Source organism: Callionymus lyra, chromosome 10 (assembly GCF_982586985.1).
Source record: "Callionymus lyra chromosome 10, fCalLyr1.hap1.1, whole genome shotgun sequence".
NCBI lineage: Eukaryota > Metazoa > Chordata > Actinopteri > Syngnathiformes > Callionymidae > Callionymus > Callionymus lyra.
In genome coordinates this window covers 6,011,036-6,032,394 of record NC_141827.1, presented here as the reverse complement: position 1 = coordinate 6,032,394, position 21,359 = coordinate 6,011,036, and the positions used below count along the sequence as shown (strand labels likewise).

The 21,359-nt window shown below is 37.1% G+C and overlaps 1 protein-coding gene across 2 annotated transcripts in view; it reads right to left on the bottom strand.

The window, feature by feature from the left end:
- igsf21a (immunoglobin superfamily, member 21a) overlaps positions 1-19,061 on the bottom strand; it is a 291,710-nt gene extending 272,649 nt beyond the window's left edge. The window contains exon 1 of one of the 2 annotated variants that reach the window (XM_087800827.1): positions 18,625-19,061. In XM_087800827.1, the coding sequence (XP_087656953.1) occupies positions 18,625-18,766 (142 nt within the window). In that variant the 5' untranslated portion in view covers positions 18,767-19,061. The remainder of the gene's footprint in view (positions 1-18,624) is intronic. The other variant, XM_087800828.1, reaches the window with a different exon arrangement.
- Between the last annotated feature and the right edge of the window lie 2,298 nt (positions 19,062-21,359).

Here is a 21,359-nt window from a genome sequence, read left to right as displayed (position 1 = left end):
CCACTAGAATCCATTCATATCTTTTCAGATGATAATGCCGGAGGTAATGTTTGATCCACCGACATCCTCCTCAAACCATCTTCTCAGATTCAGCTTCAGCAAAGCGATCCAAAAAAAACAGAAGTCAATCCTTTTTAAAGTAATAGTTAAGTTTGCCAAAAATTCTCTCATTTTCTACTCATCCTCATGTCGACTAAGGGTTGGGATTAATTCCAGAGTAAGCTGTTCTTTTTTAGACGTATAGACAAAAATGTTTTTTCATTTTAATGTAGCTACTGGAGCTCAGTTGTCTTCGTCTTCATCTTCATCCAAAAAGACCGAAAACATCCAAATACCTCCATACAGACAGGAAGTATTTAGTGTAAATATTGCGAGTGCTTCCAGTGTGGAGAGTATAGACTGTCTGCGCTCTGAGAGCACTCACGATATTAATCTGAAGTACTTCCTGTCTGTATCACTTGTTATTCTTTAAATTTATGCTACAAAGAAGCTCAAAACAGACTATTTACGTTTTCCTGTAACAATTTCTAATGTCGAGGCTCCAATAAAATAGTTCCAGTCGAGCAGTATTTGGAGGTATTATGATGTTTTTAAGTGTCTTTTTGGACGAAGATGAAGACGAAGACAACTGAGCTCCAGTCGCTACATTAAAATGAACAAACATTTTAGTCTATAACTCTAAAAAGAATAGATTCCTCTGCGACTAATACCAACCCTTAGTCAACATGAGGATGAGTAGAAAAATGAATGAAATTCAGTGAAATAAGTCTTAAAATAAATGTCCTGCACAGGAAACGTCTGGACTGTAACCGCAACCAGATTTGGTGTCTAATAAGTTTCAAACTCATCATGTTTCCATTCGTTTCTCTCTGTACTTTAATATTCGCCTCCTGTAGAAACAGGTAAATTGATCAAGTCATGGTAAATGTAGTAAAACTGCAGCTCAGCAATGTTGGGAGAAGCTCAAGTTAAAACTCAATGACCACTCCAGAGATCCACGATGTGGATTTGATCAAGTTCCACCAGTTTCTATTGAATTAAACCTGAAATTAAATCAACCCGTTACAGTTTATTACCACTGATATTTTCCCTTAACCTCTCAGGATGGAGTCGTGCGCCGACACCTGCAGGTAAATGCTCAGAGGAGCTCAGAAGGTGAGAAAGAGAAGAATTTTTTGTAAATGTAAATCCAGGAGTTGACGGAGAGCCAAGCGAAGGTGAGCGAGGGTGAAGGTGAGACGCTGCCAATGTCGGCTGTAAGAATCCGCGACCTGGATCCCATCCAGCGCTGTGATTGGCAGCCTCCAAACAAAAGTCCCGTCGACTCGCAATAAAACGCTAAACGATAACAAATGAATGACGGCAGCGTCTAATGATGGCGAGGATGACGGACGCAACACTTCCGATACAACAAGTCGTCTCAACCTTATGTTCTTTCTTCGCCGTGAACTTTATCACCTGTTAATTATCGTGTATTTATACACTCGCACTCCGCTACGATAAAACCTGTCGATTACAATTTCATCGCAGCACGAGTGTCGGGATTTGTGTGCGATGTTAACGGCTTTGTGTAAATTTGACTGATGAGGGCGATCGAGTGTTCAAATAAAAAAAAAAAACGCACAACAAACCTTGCATTATTGACTTGACTGCATCAACATTCACTCAATGTTTCACCAAAATTGGGTTTTTCTTTCAAATTTCAATATAATTATCAAAGGCATATTTTTTTTCTCTTAAAACTACATTGTAAAGTAAATATCTACAACGTAAAGGGACAAAAAGAGACAAAAAATATAAAAAATCCTTTTTTAGCATTTGAAGAAATCATGCTAGACTACAAAATTATATTGATATTGTTTCACGTAACTGTATGAATATTAAATTACACTGTATTAAATCTTAAAATGAAGTATTATTATTTATATGTATTGTTTGGGGGGGGGGGTCTTTTAAATCATATATTGTATTTTAATTATAGTATTTTATATTACACAAACCTCCATGAAATATATAACTTGAAAAAAAGACTTTTACTAAATTATTATATTTACAACAATGTTTGTTCATTTTGTGTAGCAGTCATTACATCTTCCAGAGCTAAAGCTCCAATGAAATCCAGTGAGATCCCTTTGAAGACTGAGGACGAGAGGATATAGTGAACTCCAACAAATACACAGCACATAATACATCAAATACACGACAAATGCAAAATTTAAAAAAAATTAGATGTAATTATTCATATGTATTTTTTTTGGTGGGGGGCTTTTAAATAAAATTTTACAAAATTGTCATTATTTAAAAAAGCGTGTGTACAATTTTGTGTAGCAGTCATTACATCCTCCACAGCTAAAGAAACGACAAAATCCAGCGAGATCCCCATGAAGACTGAGGACTAGAGGATACACTGAACTCCAACAAATGGACAAAATACATAAAATATACAACAAATACAAAATTAAAAAAAATAAGATGTAATTATTCATATGTATTTTTTTGGTGGGGGGCTTTTAAATACAATTTTACACAATTGTGTTTATTTAAAATAGTGTGTGTTCGTTTTTGTGTAGCAATCATTACATCCTCCACAGCTAAAGCAATGACGAAATCCAGCGAGATTCCCATGAAGACTGAGGACTAGAGGATACAGTGAACTCCAACAAATGCACAAAATACATAAAATATACAACAAATACAAAATTAAAAAAAATAAGATGTAATTATTCGTATGTATTTTTTTGGTGGGGGGCTTTTAAATACAATTTTACACAATTGTGTTTATTTAAAATAGTGTGTGTTCGTTTTTGTGTAGCAGTCATTACATCCTCCACAGCTAAAGAAACGACGAAATCCAGCGAGATCCCCGTGAAGACTGAGGACGAGAGGATACACTGAACTCCAACAAATGCACAAAATACATAAAATATACAACAAATACAAAATTAAAAAAAATAAGATGTAATTATTCGTATGTATTTTTTTGGTGGGGGGCTTTTAAATACAATTTTACACAATTGTGTTTATTTAAAATAGTGTGTGTTCGTTTTTGTGTAGCAATCATTACATCCTCCACAGCTAAAGCAATTACAAAATCCAGCGAGATTCCCATGAAGACTGAGGACAAGAGGATACAGTCATCTCCAGCAGCTTTTAAAGCTGATATTTGGAGTTATGTCGACTTTCAACAAAACAATCACAAGATGTCCCATAAAATAGTTTTAAAAAATGATACTTTATGTGTATCAAAATACATCGTACCCAAGATAAGTGTACCACTACAGCCCTATTATTGATATCATACCAAAAAAACATATGTTTTTAACTTACTTTAAGAATATACAGATTTTTCCACTCGGAAAAAAGAAAACATGTACAAATAATTTATGTAACAGGGCCACAAGAAAGAAATAAATAAAAAAATTCAAGGTTACTGATTATCAATCTTTTCTTAAGCTTACATTTGTGACATCGTTTGAGTTCTGCAGTGATAAGAACAGGGATGGGGGGATGGGGGGGGGGTTGCTTATCCCACGGGAAGGAAAATCTCTCCGTGGCTTATATGTAGGAAGTTGGCACGCATGAAAGAAAATAATCTGTTGTCAGAAAATACGTAGCCCACACAATCCTCCTCTCCTTCCATCTGCAGCGCTCCAGCACATCCATCGTGACGTCAGCCGGCAGATTAAAGCTTTTTTTTTTTTCTCCATCTCTGCACATTTCATATTATAAACCCGAGAAACACTCAGGAAGCACTAATTTCCAGCGACACTCTCACGGCAGAGAGGAAAACTAAATATAAATATATCACTTTAATTTCACCTTCGTCTCTCTGCTACCGTTCACAAGATGGTTTTCCAGTTTTTTATTGTTGTTGTGATAGTTTGATTCATGAGTTTAATCAGTATATAATAGTGTTGAAATGAATTATTGAATGAATTCAACTCTGGAAGGTTGAAACTTGATGCTACAGTAAAAGTGTATTCACAAAAGAGAAAAAAAAAAAACTGTCTTTATTCGCAACAACCTTCATCCTTCTGCCTCCGTCGGGCTGATATTTTATCTTCTTTATCTTCGTCTCACAATGAGGTCACATTCACGTTGAATAATTCAGATATTCCATAGTGGCTGAACCCAGGTGTGAAATAAAGAAGTTGGAAGGTTGAACCGTGACAGAAAAAAAAAGTCCCGATGATCTTAGAACCGCTGCAAATGGAGGGAGTAACCTCTGGAGTGAAGCTTAACTCCACCGTTTAGAAAACTAGTTTCAGCTGCTTTTACTGGAACTGTTTGGCAGCCATTTTGCTCCAAGATGCTCCAAGTGCACTGCTTTACAGTACACTGTAAGACAGTGCACTTACTTGTGCAGTGCCCATATTTCGGCAGGGTAGTACTGTTTCAAATCAAACTCTGCTGCTACACACTGACAGGAAATGACTCGACAGCTTCTTCTTCTACTACTATTTAACGCTAATCGCAACCAGTCGTTGAAACACTATCACTGACACTTGACAACACTTTTCACCAATTGAAACAAGTTATTTAGTTGTGTTTCATTGTGTTATTACTGTTGTTGTTTCGTGGTAAAATGTGTGTTTTCTCGAGACATTTACGTCAGTATCTGCTCCGAAGACATGTCGTCAGTGACGTAGCTTCAGTTTAGCTTCATCTACGTCACTAAGATGGTGGTTGTTGAGGGTGGAAAGTGTCCATCGATCCACACTCAATTATCCATTTGAGTGCTCATTGCGCACTACACTTTTGCACACTGCTCATTGAAAGACACTTTTGCACTTAAAATATTAAATGTAAGTAAGTAAGTAAGTAAGAAATATTTATTTATATAGCGCTTTTCGAGACCAGGGTCACAAAGCGCTTAGACAATCAAAACAATACTCAAAAAAGTACATACTTTAAAGATCAAGATAATACTGAGAACAACACAGGAGTTCGAGAAATTCAAGGAAAAGCCTGAACAAATAGAAACGTCTTAAGATGTTTCTTAAAGGAGTCAGTAGATCCATCAAGCGCAAAGAGAGAGGAAGATTGTTCCAAAGCTTAGGAGCAACAGCCTGAAAAGATTTCTCTCCTCTGGTCCTGAGCCGTGTGCGTGGAACCATAAGTAGATTCTGATCCACAGACCTCAGAGCCCGAGCTGGGGTGTAAGTCTGGATCAGATCAGTGATGTAAGGAGGAGCCTGACCATGAATAGATCTGAAAGTAAGAACCAGAATTTTAAAGTTGATCCTGAAAGAAACTGGAAGCCAGTGAAGAGTTTTAAGGATCGGAGAAATGTGAGTTCTTCTACTAGAGCGGCTCAGAATTCTCGCTGCAGAGTTCTGAATCAACTGCAGGCGAGACAGCTCCTTCTTGCTAAGACAAGATAACAAACTGTTACAATAGTCCAGACGAGAAACTAAATTAAATAAATGTAAGTCCACAAGTGCACAATTTGGAACACACTGTGTTTTCAGTTTTTTGTTTATATTCTGTTTATTAGTTGATTGTTTACATTTGTTGATTATTTATTTCATTTTGTTGTTTATTTTAATTTATTTTCTTGAATGTCTTAATTAATGTATTCATGTTTTGCATCGTATGTCTTAATACATGCATATTTGACAATAAAAGAACTTGACACTTGACTTGACACACCCATGTTCTTCAGAAGAACTTTATCGTAGTGATGGGTTAATAAGAGCTTCATGAAATCCTAGCATCTGTTTCAGAGCGCACTAGATGTCGCTCTGCTCTATGATCTATTACTTTTAACATCTATTCCCCATATAACTTGGGCGCCACCAACCGAGATAAAAATAAATAAATAAAATTGCGAACTGTTTCATGAATCTTGATGGGGACATCATTAGTTTCTTTCGAAGTCAAAGTATGATAGCAGGAAGAAGTTCAAATAATGGAGGGAAAACTACTGTCTCAAGATCAAATTAACTAAAATATTTTCTGTCCTTGGCAAACTCTACAAAGCCCTGTGGTAACAGGAATATATATATATTTAATCACACATGTGTAAACCCTCAAAGAGTGGAGGAATGATAATATTTTATTCTTTCTATGCTTAAATTATATCATCGTACAAATCTCAAAGCAACAGCTCCAGAAGCATAAGTATGTAAGTAAGTAAGTAACTTGTACTTTCTATACCAACAAACGCACTCAAACAATAGTCAACATTTTGGACTTAATGTCTGCTGCCATCTAGTGGCCAGAAGTTTTAATGAAAAAAAGTATGAACAAACATTCTGAATATTTACATTTAAAAAAAAAAAGAATTATTCTATTTAACACAAATATAAATACATATTTAAATGTGCCAAAACATGTGCTGTCCATAATAGCAGTGGATGTAACCTTTTCTAAATGGGATCCCTTCTGACATTCCTGTCCAACCGAGCGCCACGAAATCTTGACAAAGTCAAAAGGAAAACGCGTTTCCCTCTCGCCCAAATGCATGCGCTTGCTCCAACAGCTGTGTTCCAAATGATCAAATGATAAGACCCTTGATTAGAGCCGACAACTTGCAGCTTGGGGCGCAGGAGTTCAAACAGCACAGTAACTCCCCTTTCCAGCCTTGAAGTCCTCTCTCCGCACAGACGTAGGTTTCCTTGCGGATGTCTTTGGCTTGTGTGGGAGTTAGAAGCAACTCGGATTCTCTCAGAAGCCAGCGGTTCACTGAGATCAGAATAAAAAGTGTGGAAGCTTTGCTCAGAAAGGTCTCATAAGACCTGCTCCACAAAAAAAAAACAAAAAAAAACGCTGAGCAATGTTTGTGATCAGTAAAAGTATTGTATTAAACTGCATTATGACCCTTGAGGTTCAAATTGCTTTTGAGGCCAAAAAAAAAGCAAACGTTTGGATTTAAATAGCCAGAATGATTCTTGACCTCTTAATGATTGCTCCATAGAAAACTTGCTTTACAGACTATTTGGATCATTTTGTAGCAACCAAGCTTGTAACAAAACTAGTAACTGATCTAGTGCCCTGGATAGCAACCAATCAAGGTCCCTGGGTAGCAACCAATCTAGTAACCTGGATAGCAACCAATCTAGTACCCTGGGTATCAAGCAATCTAGTAACCTGGATAGCAACCAATCTAGTACCCTGGGTATCAAGCAAACTAGTAACCTGGATAGCAACCAATCGAGTACCCTGGGTATCAAGCAATCTAGTGCCCTGGCTAGCAACCAATTTAGTACCCTGGCCAGCAACCAATCTAGTTCCCTGGATAGCAACCAATCTAGAACCCTGGCCAGCAACCAATCTAGTTCCCTGGATAGCAACCAATCTAGTACCCTGGCCAGCAACCAATCTAGTTCCCTGGATCGCAACCAATCTAGTACCCTGGCCAGCAACCAATCTAGTACCCTGGATAGCAACCAATCAAGTACCCTGGACAGCAACCTATCTGGTGCCCTAGTTAGCAACCAATCTAGTGCCCTGGATAGCAACCAATCTAGTACCCTGACTGCAACCAATCTAGTGCCCTAGATAGCAACCAATCATGATAAATGTCCAAAATTATAACATCGCTGATGGCACTTTAAGAAGTATTAAAATACATTATTTTTTGGTCACATTTTCCTGGGAACAGAAGTTACTTCCACATGTTTAAACCCAAAACTTTCAACGGTCAAAATATATCAATCAATGGTTGAAATCAACACTAACAGGAGAAACTATAAAAACTACAACAGAGTCAAATCCCACGTTCATAATTTGGACTTTTATCTACATTTTAAAGTTTGAGTGGTGACTCTTTGACTTTTTTAACCTTGTCCCATTCATTCCCTATTGGAAATTTATCGCAGTTTTTCGCTTTTTACGTCATGGTATATTCTGTGAGAAAAGTAATAGCAGCACAGCCCACTAAATATTGTATTGTTCCTTTAGGAGTTTCAGTCTTACGACATCAGTCGTCAGTCATGGATCAAATCACTATAAATTGGTTGAATTGGGACAAAGGGTTTCTTCAAAAACAAATTCAACACAATCTCCAGCAGGAGAAGAAGCTTAACAATTCCATTCCATCTCAACACTCAAGAAAACCCATCAACTTGGCCGCCCAACAACATAAGTGAACATAAACTCAACCACTCAGGTGTTCGCTTTATTGTGCGTTTTTTTTTTGTGGCCGCCGTATAGTATTTACTTCTCCCAGTGCTGAGGCCTGGCTTATGTTTTATCGTTGCCTTAAAGTGGTTCTCAGTGCATAACATTTAAGACGCTTTTTATGCCAACAAACGCATCGTGTATCACGTTTTATATCTGTGCCGATAGCAACAACAAGACAGTACAGAACACTGGACACAGTTGTGTTACTCTGCGTCTCTTTTACCGCCAAAACAAACTTGTATTCAAAACACAATGATGTTCTTCCTGTTGTTTAAGAAAGTATTCATTTGATTTAGTTGACAAGAGAGAGGCAATTAGACAGCTCATACCCCTGCCAAGGGTGGGATTTCATATGATTGACAAAAAGTGCAATAACAAGACATACGTTAACCATTTAGAATTCTCTTAAATTTAGATCGAACTATACTACACCACTTAAATTAAATCCCAAGCATTTCGTTCTTGGAATTTTATTGAAATATGATCATAACTCATCAGACACGGGGGAAATTTTCATGTTTTTGGTTTGTTCTAACTAGAATTTTGTTATGAATCTGTTCCACACCTTATGAAGGAACACAGAGCCTCGATCAAATGTGTCCATTCGGCCTGCGATGCATTTCTACACCCTGGGCTCAATCAATTAAATCACACAGGCTCACTTAGATTGGTAGGAGTGAAAATCCATTACTTCAGAAGACGTGCACAATCTCTCGTGACGCTTCTACGTTTCACTAACTTGGGGTTTTTCTCTGCCATCAAGTCGAGTTGATTTGCGATATGAATGTATTAGATTGTGAAGCCATTTGCTCACGATATTTACCCGGAGCATTTTATTCCTTTAACTTCTGCTACAAAGGATCTTAGAATACAGACTTTTAAAGTTTTTCATGATAAAATCCTCTTTTCTCAGGCTTCAATACTAGGTGGATATTTCAGAGCAGTTTGAATGTTTTTTTTCTCGGACGGCGATTTTTTTGAGCTCCAGTCTCTACTTTAAAATGGATTTACTTTTTTGTCTTTGACTCTAAAAAAAGAACGGATTACTCTGAAAATAATCCCAACCCCTTAGTCGACATGAGGGTGAGTAGAAAATGAGTGAAGTTTAACTTGAATTCACTTCAATCTGAACTTCATCTTCAGGGATCAGTTTGGCTTCTCCTTAAACTTTAAAACGCAAAAAAACAATGTGACACAGTTTTCATTTTGGATTTCATCACATTAAACATGTTCAATCACCTAAAGACGTCCTAAATCAAGTTGATGTACTTTTGCAAGAGAGCTTACCAACTGAATGTTTTGGTCTACGCAAATTTGAATTTACATTTTTTGAGCAAAGTAAAATACTTTTACTTTCTGTGTTGTGCTTGTTACTGTTCCTTTAAAGGTTTAGCCCGAGACAGGAGGTGAGAACCAAGATAGAAATAGAGTTAAATGATCCCAAGGGAAACATTGATCTTCTTCATATGCTCTTATATATCAAAGTTACCCTCTACAGTAAATTTTTTGTTTAATACAAAGTAGGGCTGCACGATATAGGAAATAGTTGTGATATTGGTGTCTTGAATTAGGATATCGATATTAATGCGATATTTCTCTTTCGTTTATTTCTGCGCTTCGGTACCGACACGATTGGAGAAACATATCACTTATAAAGAGGGACTTGCATCGGTTTCCGGTGAAACTGAACGACATCAGAGAGGAGCCGCCGGCGCGTCGCGATATCACCAAATCAATAATAAATCCACCTCCTTGTACACGCACACATAACACTTTATAAATGACCTGACGCTAACAACTTAGCTCGTTAGCATACGGTGAAGACGGACAGGTTTACACTTGTTTGGAAGTTCGCGATCTTATAAGAAAACAACTGGGAATTGATGAAAGTTCAAGTAGGTTGAAAGAGACGAGTGACTGGATCACTAGTGTTTGAGTAGATCATAAGTTAGTATTACTTCGGTGTATATACTGAGCAGCAGGCGCCAGCAAGAAGAGTTGCCATAGCAACCAAGCCTAGAAGCTGCGCCGCACAGCTCACAGACAGACGGAAACGTAAACAACAACGAGACATAGAAGTACAAATTGACAACTTTACAGAACGTGACACTGATTGGTCAAAGTGCGCATTTAAGAAATGCTTGATTTATACAATAGAAAAATATAAATGATCGCACATGTTTTCGATGCATATCGCACGTGACAATATCGCGATATCGATATATTTCGATATATCGTGCAGCCCTAATACAAAGGAAAACTAAAAAAAGGGAGCTGCTCTTTTCTCATGCTCCATTGAAAACATTACATTAAATTGGTATAGATACACACATTTATACCATCATTTATTTAAAAAAAAACCTCTATTACTATTTTATATCTTTGTTGTATTTCTTTCCATTTTTATGACCAAAAAGCTGGATAAATCTCTACAAAAAAGCAAATACTTAAGCATATTTTTATCAATTAAAACAAGTCAATTAATATCCTCGACTGGATGCAAGAAAGTTTAGTAAGAGTGGGCGAAGAGAGTCTCCTTTGAATTCCTGCGTCGACGCCCACATTTGAGAAATTCAATCAAGTTTTAATCAAATACCACCCTCGTCTTTCATACGTTCTGTTCAGCATGGGAATCTGCAGCAACTCATAGCGGTGGCTGAAGCACTTTTCCGCTCACGAATCATTTAAGAAATGAATTTAAAAAAGACCCTGACATCGAGTGAAGCACTTTAAGGTGAATTGTTGTAAAGAAGTGTTGCCACATGTTAAAAGTCCTTCAACAAAAGCTGTCATTTCTGGGTCACTGACCTGTTTCGAGTTTTAATGTGACTCCTTTATCACGTTTAATGGAATTCTAGGCTACAATGGGTCCAGAATAAAGGATGGTCATCGCTAGAGTTGCACTTTAATTAGGAGTGATAGTTGAGTGTGCAGTTGAGCAAGCACCTGACAAAGGTTTGGCTTTTTCCATCTTTCAAAGCTTAAATTTGGAATTATTTTTGATACTTTCATGAACACTAAAAATGGCCTTTCTTTGTATTTATAATCATTTTTTTTTAGAAAAGTAATTTACAAGAGAGTGTTTCATTCATTTTTAGATGATAATGACGTTCACGTATCCTCATACTTGAACAAACCATAGATTATCCAGAGGTGATGTGATCATAAATACATGCGTAGAATGAAAAGATGAGCCGGTCCGTATCATCCGGTGAAACCGTACGTTGAAGATGAGATGCATTCCTACATAGTTCAGGGTTAAGTGCTTGTTTCGCACATGTTTACATATAGAAAGGCACCTTCTCTTTTGCGCTGTTATCGGATGCTAAAAATAAACTTACATCCGTCCACAGCTCAGGGAAAGTATTCAGACAAACAAGGACTAAGAAGAGATTAAAGGGAAAGAACACGTAGTCTATTCAATTTAATTTCATTCACAGTGTCTTATCATAACAACGTTATCACTTAACAGTTTAAGTAAGACTATAGTAAAGAAAGGAAAAACAGATCCCAGCAACTAAATAATGAGTAAAGCACGTTCTTGAAACATGTGAACAAACATCGCTCGTACCTTTGAATTGCAATAACAACTGACGCTTCCTGCTTTATCAAGTCCTCTTCAAGTGTTTTCGTTGAATAAAAAATTGCTTTTTCTGTGAGCCGCTACGGTTATAAAGAATAGATGAAAAGAAAACAATATAACTGGGAAAGGATTCAAGTAAATATGTTTCTACAGTAGCCATTAAACGATCTTTATATGAATTGAGCAAATGTGTGATTTCAATTTAATTATAATGACGTAAACATTTCTACATATAATTGGATGCACAAATACAAGTTGGCATTGAATCTAGTTCTGATAAAGCTTTGGAAGTTAATGTATTTATTTGAGTCATGCACTAGAATTTTGTCCTAGAATTTGTATTTGAATGTTGGGGACCTTAAGCACATATGAGATCTAAATGGGATTAATTTCATGAATTATAAACAAATCCTGTAATTAATTTGATTCGTTTTTTAATCGACCGACAGAAATAATTACAATATGGACATTTAACTGATTCCTTGAGCCTGACAAACGTGGAGTTGAGATTTCAGACTTAAAAACCAGCAGAAGAGAAGAACAAGCGGATGTGGTAACGGAGGACACAATAGATGCGACCGGAGAGGAGGATCAAGAACGGTTAAGGTGGAGGAAGCTGACCTGCTGTGACAACCCCTGGTGGGAAACGTCCAAAGAAGACGACGTCGAGAAGATGATCCGTTTACCACGGACCTGTAAAGAAAACTGTGCCTGCTTCAAGTCAAACTCCGACGTCGCAAACAAATCCAACAAGTCAAGACTCTGGAGGCAAAAAACGCTTTGAGGTCTTTCAAACCGTTTCTTTTACTCAATCAAAATCATGTTGATTCAAAAATACAAATTCACTCTGATCACAATAGCACAGTTTATTCCACTGCGAGACCTTACCGACTCCCGAGCTAACAAAATACTTAAAAAGAGGGATTTATAGTACACTAGAGCGTTTACAACATTTGATTTTTGTTCACATTGTGTCCCTTGGTCGGGAGGCAATTTGCCCTGCGCACGCATGAAGCAAGTGTTTACAAGCAACACTCCCGAGGACACATCAAGCGAGCACCCCCGGGCTATGTGGCCTGCTGCTGGAGCACACAAAGAGGGAAGGAGCCAGAATGAAGTGACACTGTACAGCTAAATATAAATCCTCAGCTGATGATCATCCCTCGTTCAGGCGGGCGTGGAAGGAGAGCTGGCTCGGGTGGGCAGGACGAGTCTCAAAGACCCCCCCAAAAAAAAGGAATTTAAATCAAATGTTTTGCTGAAAGAAAAAGTCGTCGACATAAATAGTGAGATTTCACATTGTAATGAAGTAAGTAAGTTATTAATATTTGTAAAGCGCTTTTCTAGACCAGGGTCACAAAGCGCTTAAACAATCAAAACAATACCCAATAAAATATATGCTTAAAAGGTCAAGATAACACCAAGAACAACACAGGAATCTCAGAGAATCAAGGAAAAGCACAAATAAAAGATGTCTTCTTAAGAAGATTCTCTACGAATCTTAAGATGTTTCTTGAAGGAGTCAGTAGATCATCAAACACAGAGATGGTTCCAAAGCTTAGGAGCAACAGTCTGGAAGGATTTCTCTCCTCTGGTCCTGAACCGTGTTCAGGAACCATCAGTAGATTCTGGTCCACAGACCTCAGAGCCCGAGCTGGGGTGTAAGTCTGGATCAGATCAGTGATGGAAGGTCTGACCATGAATAGATCTGAAAGTAAGAACCAGAATTTTAAAATGATCCTGAAAGAAACTGGCAGCCAGTGAAGAGTTTTAAGGATCGGAGAAATGTGAGTTCTTCTACTAGAGCGGCTCAGAATTCTTGCTACAGAGTTTTGAATCTTCTGCAGATGTTTTTCGCCTGCAGAAGATGCTTTTTTCTGAAGAATAAATAATAAATATAAAATATAATAATTTATTTCAAGTTATGGATGAAAGACGAAGAAACCAAGTCAACATAAGTGCAAAGTTAAATTAAAAATGTGACACCGATTCTATTTTTAGCACATTGCAGATACAGAATGAGCCGCCATTAAACTCAAATTATACAAAATTGGACCCTTATATTATGACTACCTTTTCTTTGTTTAGAATGTAGTTGCCACCTCCATCATAACCTCTCCACCAGTTTCTATTTTCTCCTCCTTATACATGTCTAATTTACCCTAACTTAACCCGAAGCTTCTTCCGAAATATTACAAGATAAGACAGTGACCATAAAAAAAACAAAATAGTGGAAATGCTACTGTAGAAATGGTGAATATATAAATATCTGTTTCACCCGGGAAGGTGCTAGGAAGATCCAGTTTGAGAAAGTAATTTGCTTGTTATGTTTTATTTATATTTTTGTCCCATGTCTATATCTATGATTATTGGACACTAAGATGGTGCTTAATGACCCGAGATAAGTCGATACTTTTTCCACCAAAAAGCTCATTATACAAGTGCTGTGTATCAAGTTCACTGCTTTACAGTTCACTGTAAGACAGTGCACTAGCTTGCATAGTGCCAAATATTCGACAGGGTAGTACTGTCTCAAATCAAACACTGCTGCTCGACACTCGACAGCTTCTTCTGCTACTACTTTTTTAACACTGATTGTAACTAGCCGTTGGAACACTATCGTTGACACTATTTTCCCCAATAGCAACAAGTTATTAAGTCGTGTTACATTGTGTTATTGCAGTTGTTGTGTAGTTTTGTGGTGAACTTAGTTTTTTCTTAAGACATTTACGTCAGTATCTGCTCCGATGACACGTCGTAGCTTTAGTTTAGCGTCATCTACGTCACTAAGATGGTGGTTGTTTAGGGTGGAAAGTGTCGATGGATACACACTCAGTTTTTGGCCAGTTGAGTGCTCATTGCACACTAAATGTTCTGCTCATCGGGAAGCACTTGTGCACTCAAAATTGTAAGTGAAAGTGTAGAAGTGCGCAATTCGGGAGACACTGAATGTCTCTATTGATGGATACGATCCATGCTCTAATTCTCCACATCTCTACCTCTGGTCATTTTGATGGTGTTGAATAAACTGATGACCTTGTGTGACTTCCTCAAAAAAAAGTCATGCCATCCTATTGGTCCGTTGATTTTGTCTTTTTGACCAAATCCTCCCACAACAGTCCATACCTTCATTTAAACAAGTTCCTGGTGAAAAAACTGTTGTTGTCTTCCGCTCTATAAAACATGGCAGATTCTCACTACTGTCCCTATAAAGCTTCCCCCTTTTTTTTAATTTGTCTGATGTTCACATATTCCATCCAACATTCACTCTCCTCTTCACCTCTATTAGAGTCATCAGTTTCTACTACATCTAGTATCTTATCTTCATTCGTTCAAATTTCCCCCTCTCATTTATCTTTCCGCTACTGTTATTCATTCCTCTTCTGTGGCTCATTCCTCTCCTTCTTCTTCTCGGACTCTTTCTAGACGACCAACCACCATATCATCAGCAAACATCACGGTCCATGGAGAGAACTCACCTAAATTCCCAGTCCGTACAACAACATAGCAAACCACAACAGTCTGACAGCTAAACGTGCTATTATCATCCTTCAGCTTCCATCCTCTCTTCAGTAATAAACCTCCAGATTTTTTCCAGTGTGCCTCCGGTACCGATTGAGAAGTACACAACACTGCTTCCTCGAGCACCTCGTGCGACAGACAATCATCTGACAATAGAGAGGAGAAAATCTCTGGGGCTTAACCTGTCAATTTGCATTGCGCTAATAGGGCCCAGACCTCTTTAGGCCACTGTAAACAAGTAGCAACCTGCTCAAATGCGGGGAAATAACAGTCTACTTCCTCCTCATGGAACTGAGGTTTTTACTGACATCAAACCGACCAGCAAACAAACAATTTGCGTCAGATCTACCAGCAGTGGCCTGTGCTGAGGCCTTCAACTTAATGTCCTTCAGTCTTACCTCTGTTTCCAACTCAAGCCTACGAACTTCCATCTGGTGTCAACATTCAGCTGCTTTCTCTTCCAACTGCAACCGAGCTATGGTGGGCTTGAGCTCGCCATCACTACTTAACCTTTGCTCTTAAAATTCCATTTAACAGCCTCCTCATCTACCTTCCCTGAACAATCATCTGGAGAAGATGTGGCACCGATGCCCATACCCAGCACTTCATGCTCCACCAACAAAACTTACAACCGAACCTAGCCAAACTCTTTGGAAAGGAAACTTTGAAATGAGCTGCAACAGCATGTTGATCCTCCTTCTAGATAAGGGTATCTTTGCTCCACTGTAGGGTCGAACAAGAAACTTCTCCAACTCATACATACTCGTGATTATTTTCACAAGGACTCACTACAAACCAAAGTCTACACACCTGTGTGCTACACACCAACACTAACCAAGTCTCAACCTATTAACTTCAGATTTTAACCCAAACTACAAGCAAGGGATTTGAGTACCGATTACTTTTTTTTCCTATTGTTTCCAAAGATGAAATCGTGTAAGTTGTCGATTAACCCATCATGAGTTGTGTATTGTCAGATCGCTGAAATGCCGGCCCATCTTTCCTGCTGCCAGCATGCAGTTCTTCTTGTGGATAGCACAAACAAACATGTCAAAATCTTCTAAAAGCTCAACTTGAGAGGTTCTGTGAAGTGGGTCAGAGTGGCTAGAAACAGTGTTTTAGGGAGTTCTTAGTTGAAGCACTTTGTACGACGTCATAGGAAGTGGAAGGTGAAATGATGGATTTTGTTTTTTAAGACAAAACATTATTTTCATGCAAACACATCTTAAGAGGTGACAGAACATCTCAGACTCGCATTCCATCCATCAGAGACCTGTGTTGATCAGAGACATGACTGTGGATACTGAGGTTATTTGACCTTCATTTTCAGCCACAATCCAGGTGAATTCATCATGATCATCATCATGATCATCATCGCAGGTACTGTTCACATAACTCAGCGAGTCATAAATCTGGAATCTTTTTTTTACAAACTGTTTCGCGGTGCCGTTCCAAAACTGGCCCCTCAACGACCCCTGATGTTACGAGAGGATGTGAAGCTGAGCCGAGTCGTTTCAAGCACACATTCAGTACCTTTTGCAGAGTTCCTGGACTCATCGCAGGTCGAGGGATAATGTGAGTTGAATTAATTAAAGTGAGGAAAAAAACAAAACCTAATGATTTTGTTTGAATAGTCATCAGACTGAAGTAGATACTGGACATATCTTGAAGTCGTTTAACACAATCATTGGTCTGAAGGACTTGTCTGCTTATTTTGCTGCTAATTAAATGTGTTGAATAAAAAAGCTCAGTTTTATTTTTTGTTTTACAAAAGTGAGAATTCGACAAATTACAAAAAGATTGCAGGTCTAATATTTCAGATTAATTCTGGAATTTTGGTTTGCACAGGTAATTAAATTTGAAAAACATGAATATTGTTTTTTAAATTGATAAACATTTTTTGATATCATACATATCTATAATTTAATATCATCAAAAGTGTATCAAAAGGTTTGCCATTGGTTTCATTCCACTACATTATCATTCAAGTGACAAAAAAAATGGTGTAATAGTAATGACAAAATTATATAAAAAATATCAACATTTTAGATTCAGGCGAGTTGAAACGTGGGTCTTTAAACTTGGATTTTGGTCTAAAGCACATCTAGGGCACTGGACCACAATCCATGCACCACTGGTCTCTTTTTTTTTTTTGGTCCATTCTTAATACCATTCCTTCACGTAAAAAGAAAAATATTAACAATGTGCTATTTCATTTTTTACCAGTCTGTCCAAGGAAGAACATTTTATGTCCGTCATGAATAAACATTATGTTTTAAAACTTCGGAATTAAATAACTTTGGAATCATTTACTTTCATGTTCTTGTGTTTATTTTTTTATTTTTCAGGACAACGGTGAACATTTAAAGTATTTTTTTTATGTTCAAATGAATGTAAAGTTCTCAAATGACATTTTATTCAAAACTCTCGCACAACCAAATACATGATTTTATATTTATAGTGTAAAATGTCACGAGAATAAAGTATAATTCCATTTATTTTAGTAGGAAAGTTGAACATTTGATGCAACTTTAATTGGTTGTAAATTGATCTCAAACAAGTTCTTGCAGAAGCAAATACATCATATATTTACAGTGTAAAATGTCGAAAGAAGAATTTATAATTCCATTTATTTTAGGGGGAAATTCCAGAAGTATTTTAACTTTAATTGGACAAGCAAATACATGAAACATTAAAAGGGTGAAAATACCACCAGAGGAATTTCCTCCACATATAATCAACTCTCAGTCAAGATGCACATCACAGCACAACCATCGTATTTATCCCACATTATGTTAAATCCTGCACACCACGCTTTCCTCCCGGGTCACCAGAGGTCAGCAACACTTCAAATCCACCACAATCCTCGCCTAAACGACCGAGGTTTTCTCGTGTCACGGTCGTGAACTTTCTCTTGAAAAAAAAAAAGGATGCAAAAAAGAAAAAAAAAACCCTTCCACGCATCAGTGGAGCAGGATTTGCATGATGTACGACACAATCACAGGCAGGATCTTCGACAAAGTGAGCTCTTTCATCAGCCCGTTATCTTGTCATTCTTGTCGTGCCATCACCAATAAGCGACTCTCAGGGTAGAAACAAACACTCTCTCTCTGAGCTGCCACCATCCTTCCTGAGATGTTGCCCCTAAAAAAAAAACCAAAAACCCTTCTGCAGCATCACTCATCTCTGACGGACACATCCTAATCCTCATCTCTGAGGTGATGGTGGTGCTGCTGATGATGGTGGTGCTGATGATGGAGACTTGGTGTGAAGTTGGCACAGGTCGCCTCCATCCGGCTGCCCCTGTTAACGACGCGCATCCCTTCTTCACATGTTTAAGTCTCTGTCACGAACACACGCACACGCACACAAATAAAAGAGTCTTCACTCACCGAAGGCTAAATCCAAGAGATCGGCGCACAGCAGCAGACACAGCGAGAAGACGGTCATCTTTCCCTTATTTCGAGGTAAATCCCAAACTCCATCCGCGTCTACACGCGCGCCTCCGGGTGTCGCCCGAGTAATCCCCACCATTCCAGAGGGATGCGAGGGGAAGCAGCCCGCAAACTATTCATGATGCGGCGCAAGTCCGAGTGGAGGAAAAATGGCAGAAGTTGCGTGAACGCAGCATCCAGACCACGGTGTGTGTGTGTGTGTGTGTGAGAGGGGGGGGGAGACGAGGGGGAGAGACGAGGGGGAGACAGAGATCCTGGTCCGGTTGAACAATGGAGAGCAGGAGCTGATCCGCGCTGCTGTGATGGAGAGAACCTAAAGGTTTGGATGGAAATGCACTCCCTCTCTTACTCACTCCCCCTTCCTCACCCTCTCTCTCTCTCTCTCTCGCTCTCTCTCTCTCTCTCTCTCTCCCGCCCTCCAGACAGACGCGCAGTCATTTCTGATCACTCGCCCTTTTATTTCACACAATTTTCTTTAATTCCTCCCTGGATTCAGACTCGTATAATTCTGGCCATTAATGCCATTTTTTTTTTCTTCTCCTGACTTTTTTTTATCCTCCTTGTAATGTTTATTTTAATTTTTATTTTATTTATTTATGTCCCTGAGCTGCCAGTGACACAGAATAACCTGCGACGCGGAGGGAGGTTTGTTTGACTATATGATGTGAATGTTGAACAAATAGATTTTAAAGAACTCGGATGAGTTGAATTCATTGCAATATTACGTTTGAAAAATATATTTTTTTTAAATGAAAAAACGGAACTTTTTTCACCGAGATATGGGCTCAATATTCACTGAAAAATAAAAAGAATAAAAAGAACTGAAGGAAGTTGTATTTAGAGTCAATATAATAATAAATAAGTAATAAGTAAATAATATAATAATAATAATAATGTTAACTTTCAGAAAATAAATTAAAAAATAATGTACATGATGTTTTTTGATATTTACGGTTCAGGGACCAGTAGTGGTTTACAGTACAAAAAAATGATAATTAAAAAACACAAAACAAATGTTTAAATAATAGTTTAAAAAAAAACGGACATAATTTTATTTATTTTTTTCCCATAAATATGAGATAAATATTCCCTTATTAAATCTTAAAGGGAAAAAGAACTGAAGGAAATTGTATAAAAAGTCAATACAATAATAAATACTCAGAAAGAGTCTAAAGAAGGAACTGAAATATCAAAAACATGACTCGGATGAGTTGAATTCATTGATCCAAACAACGTTTTTTAATCCTAACGGTTCTAATAGCAATATTACGTTTGAAAAAAAAATAAAAAAAATGAAATAACGGATGTTAATCTTTTTTTTCCCCGATATATGGGCTCAATATTCACTGAAAAATAAAAAGAATAAAAAGTAACTGAAGGAGTTATTTAGAGCCATTATAATAATAAATACAATTGTTATCTTTCAGAAAAGAAATATAAATATATGTAATGTTTTTTGGTTTAGGGACCAATAGTTTACAGTACAAAAAAATAAAATAATTAAAAAACACAAAACAAATTTTAAATAATAAAATTTAAAAAAAGGACATCATTTTATTTATTTTTTCCCATAAATATGAGATAAATATTCTCTTAATAAATGTTAAGAGGCGAAATAAAAGGGGGTAAAATAACTGAAGGAAGTTGTATTTAGAGTCAATACAATAATTAATACTCACAAAACAAAACTCTCAACTGAAATGTCAAAGATACGATTTGGACGAGTCGGGTTAATGAATCCAGATGTTTTTTCAATCTTTATGGTTCAGGTCAGTACTTTAAAGTTTACTGTACAAACATTTTTTACAATTTCTTTCTAAATATTGGCTTAATGTTCACTAAATTTATGTTAAAGGGTCAAAAGAAAAAAAGGGGGAACTGAAGGAAGTTGTATTTAAAAAAAAAAAAAAATTGATGTCCCTGAGCTGCCAATGACACAGAATAACCTGCGACATGGAGGGAGGTTTGTTTGAATAGATTTTAAAGAAGTAACTGAAATATGAAAAACGTGACTAGGATGAGTTGAATTCATTTGATGAGATGATGATGTTTTTAATCCCAACGGTTCAAGGACCAATATTACGTTTGAAAAAAAACGAAAAAAAAAACGGATATGAAATAACTTTTTTTTCTACTAGATATGGGCTCAATATTCACTGAAAAAGAAAAAATAATAAAAATAACTGAAGGAAGTTGTATTTAGAGTCAATATAATAATAAATACAATTGTTAACTTATTAAAAAATGTTATTGGGCAAAAGAAAAGGGGTAGAAAGAACTGAAGGAAGAGTCTATACAATAATAAATACTAAATAAAATTCTTAACTTTGAGAAAGAAAATGGATTTAAAAGAAGCGAATGAAATGTGAAAAAATACGATTTGGAAGAGTCGAATTAATGATCCAGATGTTTTTCTTAATCTATATGGTTCAGGTTAGTACTTTAAACAACAAGAAAAAAATATAAAATACCCATGGTGATGGAAGAACTTAGATAAACCACATTAATGCTACATCATGTGTCAAACTCATTTCCCAGGGGCCAAAGTCAGGCCCTCTTTTTTTTGTGTTGCTCACAAATACCTATTTTGGGATTTATTTAGTTTTTAATTTAGCAAATGTATCCAAAGAAAGTAACAAGAAAAAGAACTAAAAGAAAAATATTTTTTATCC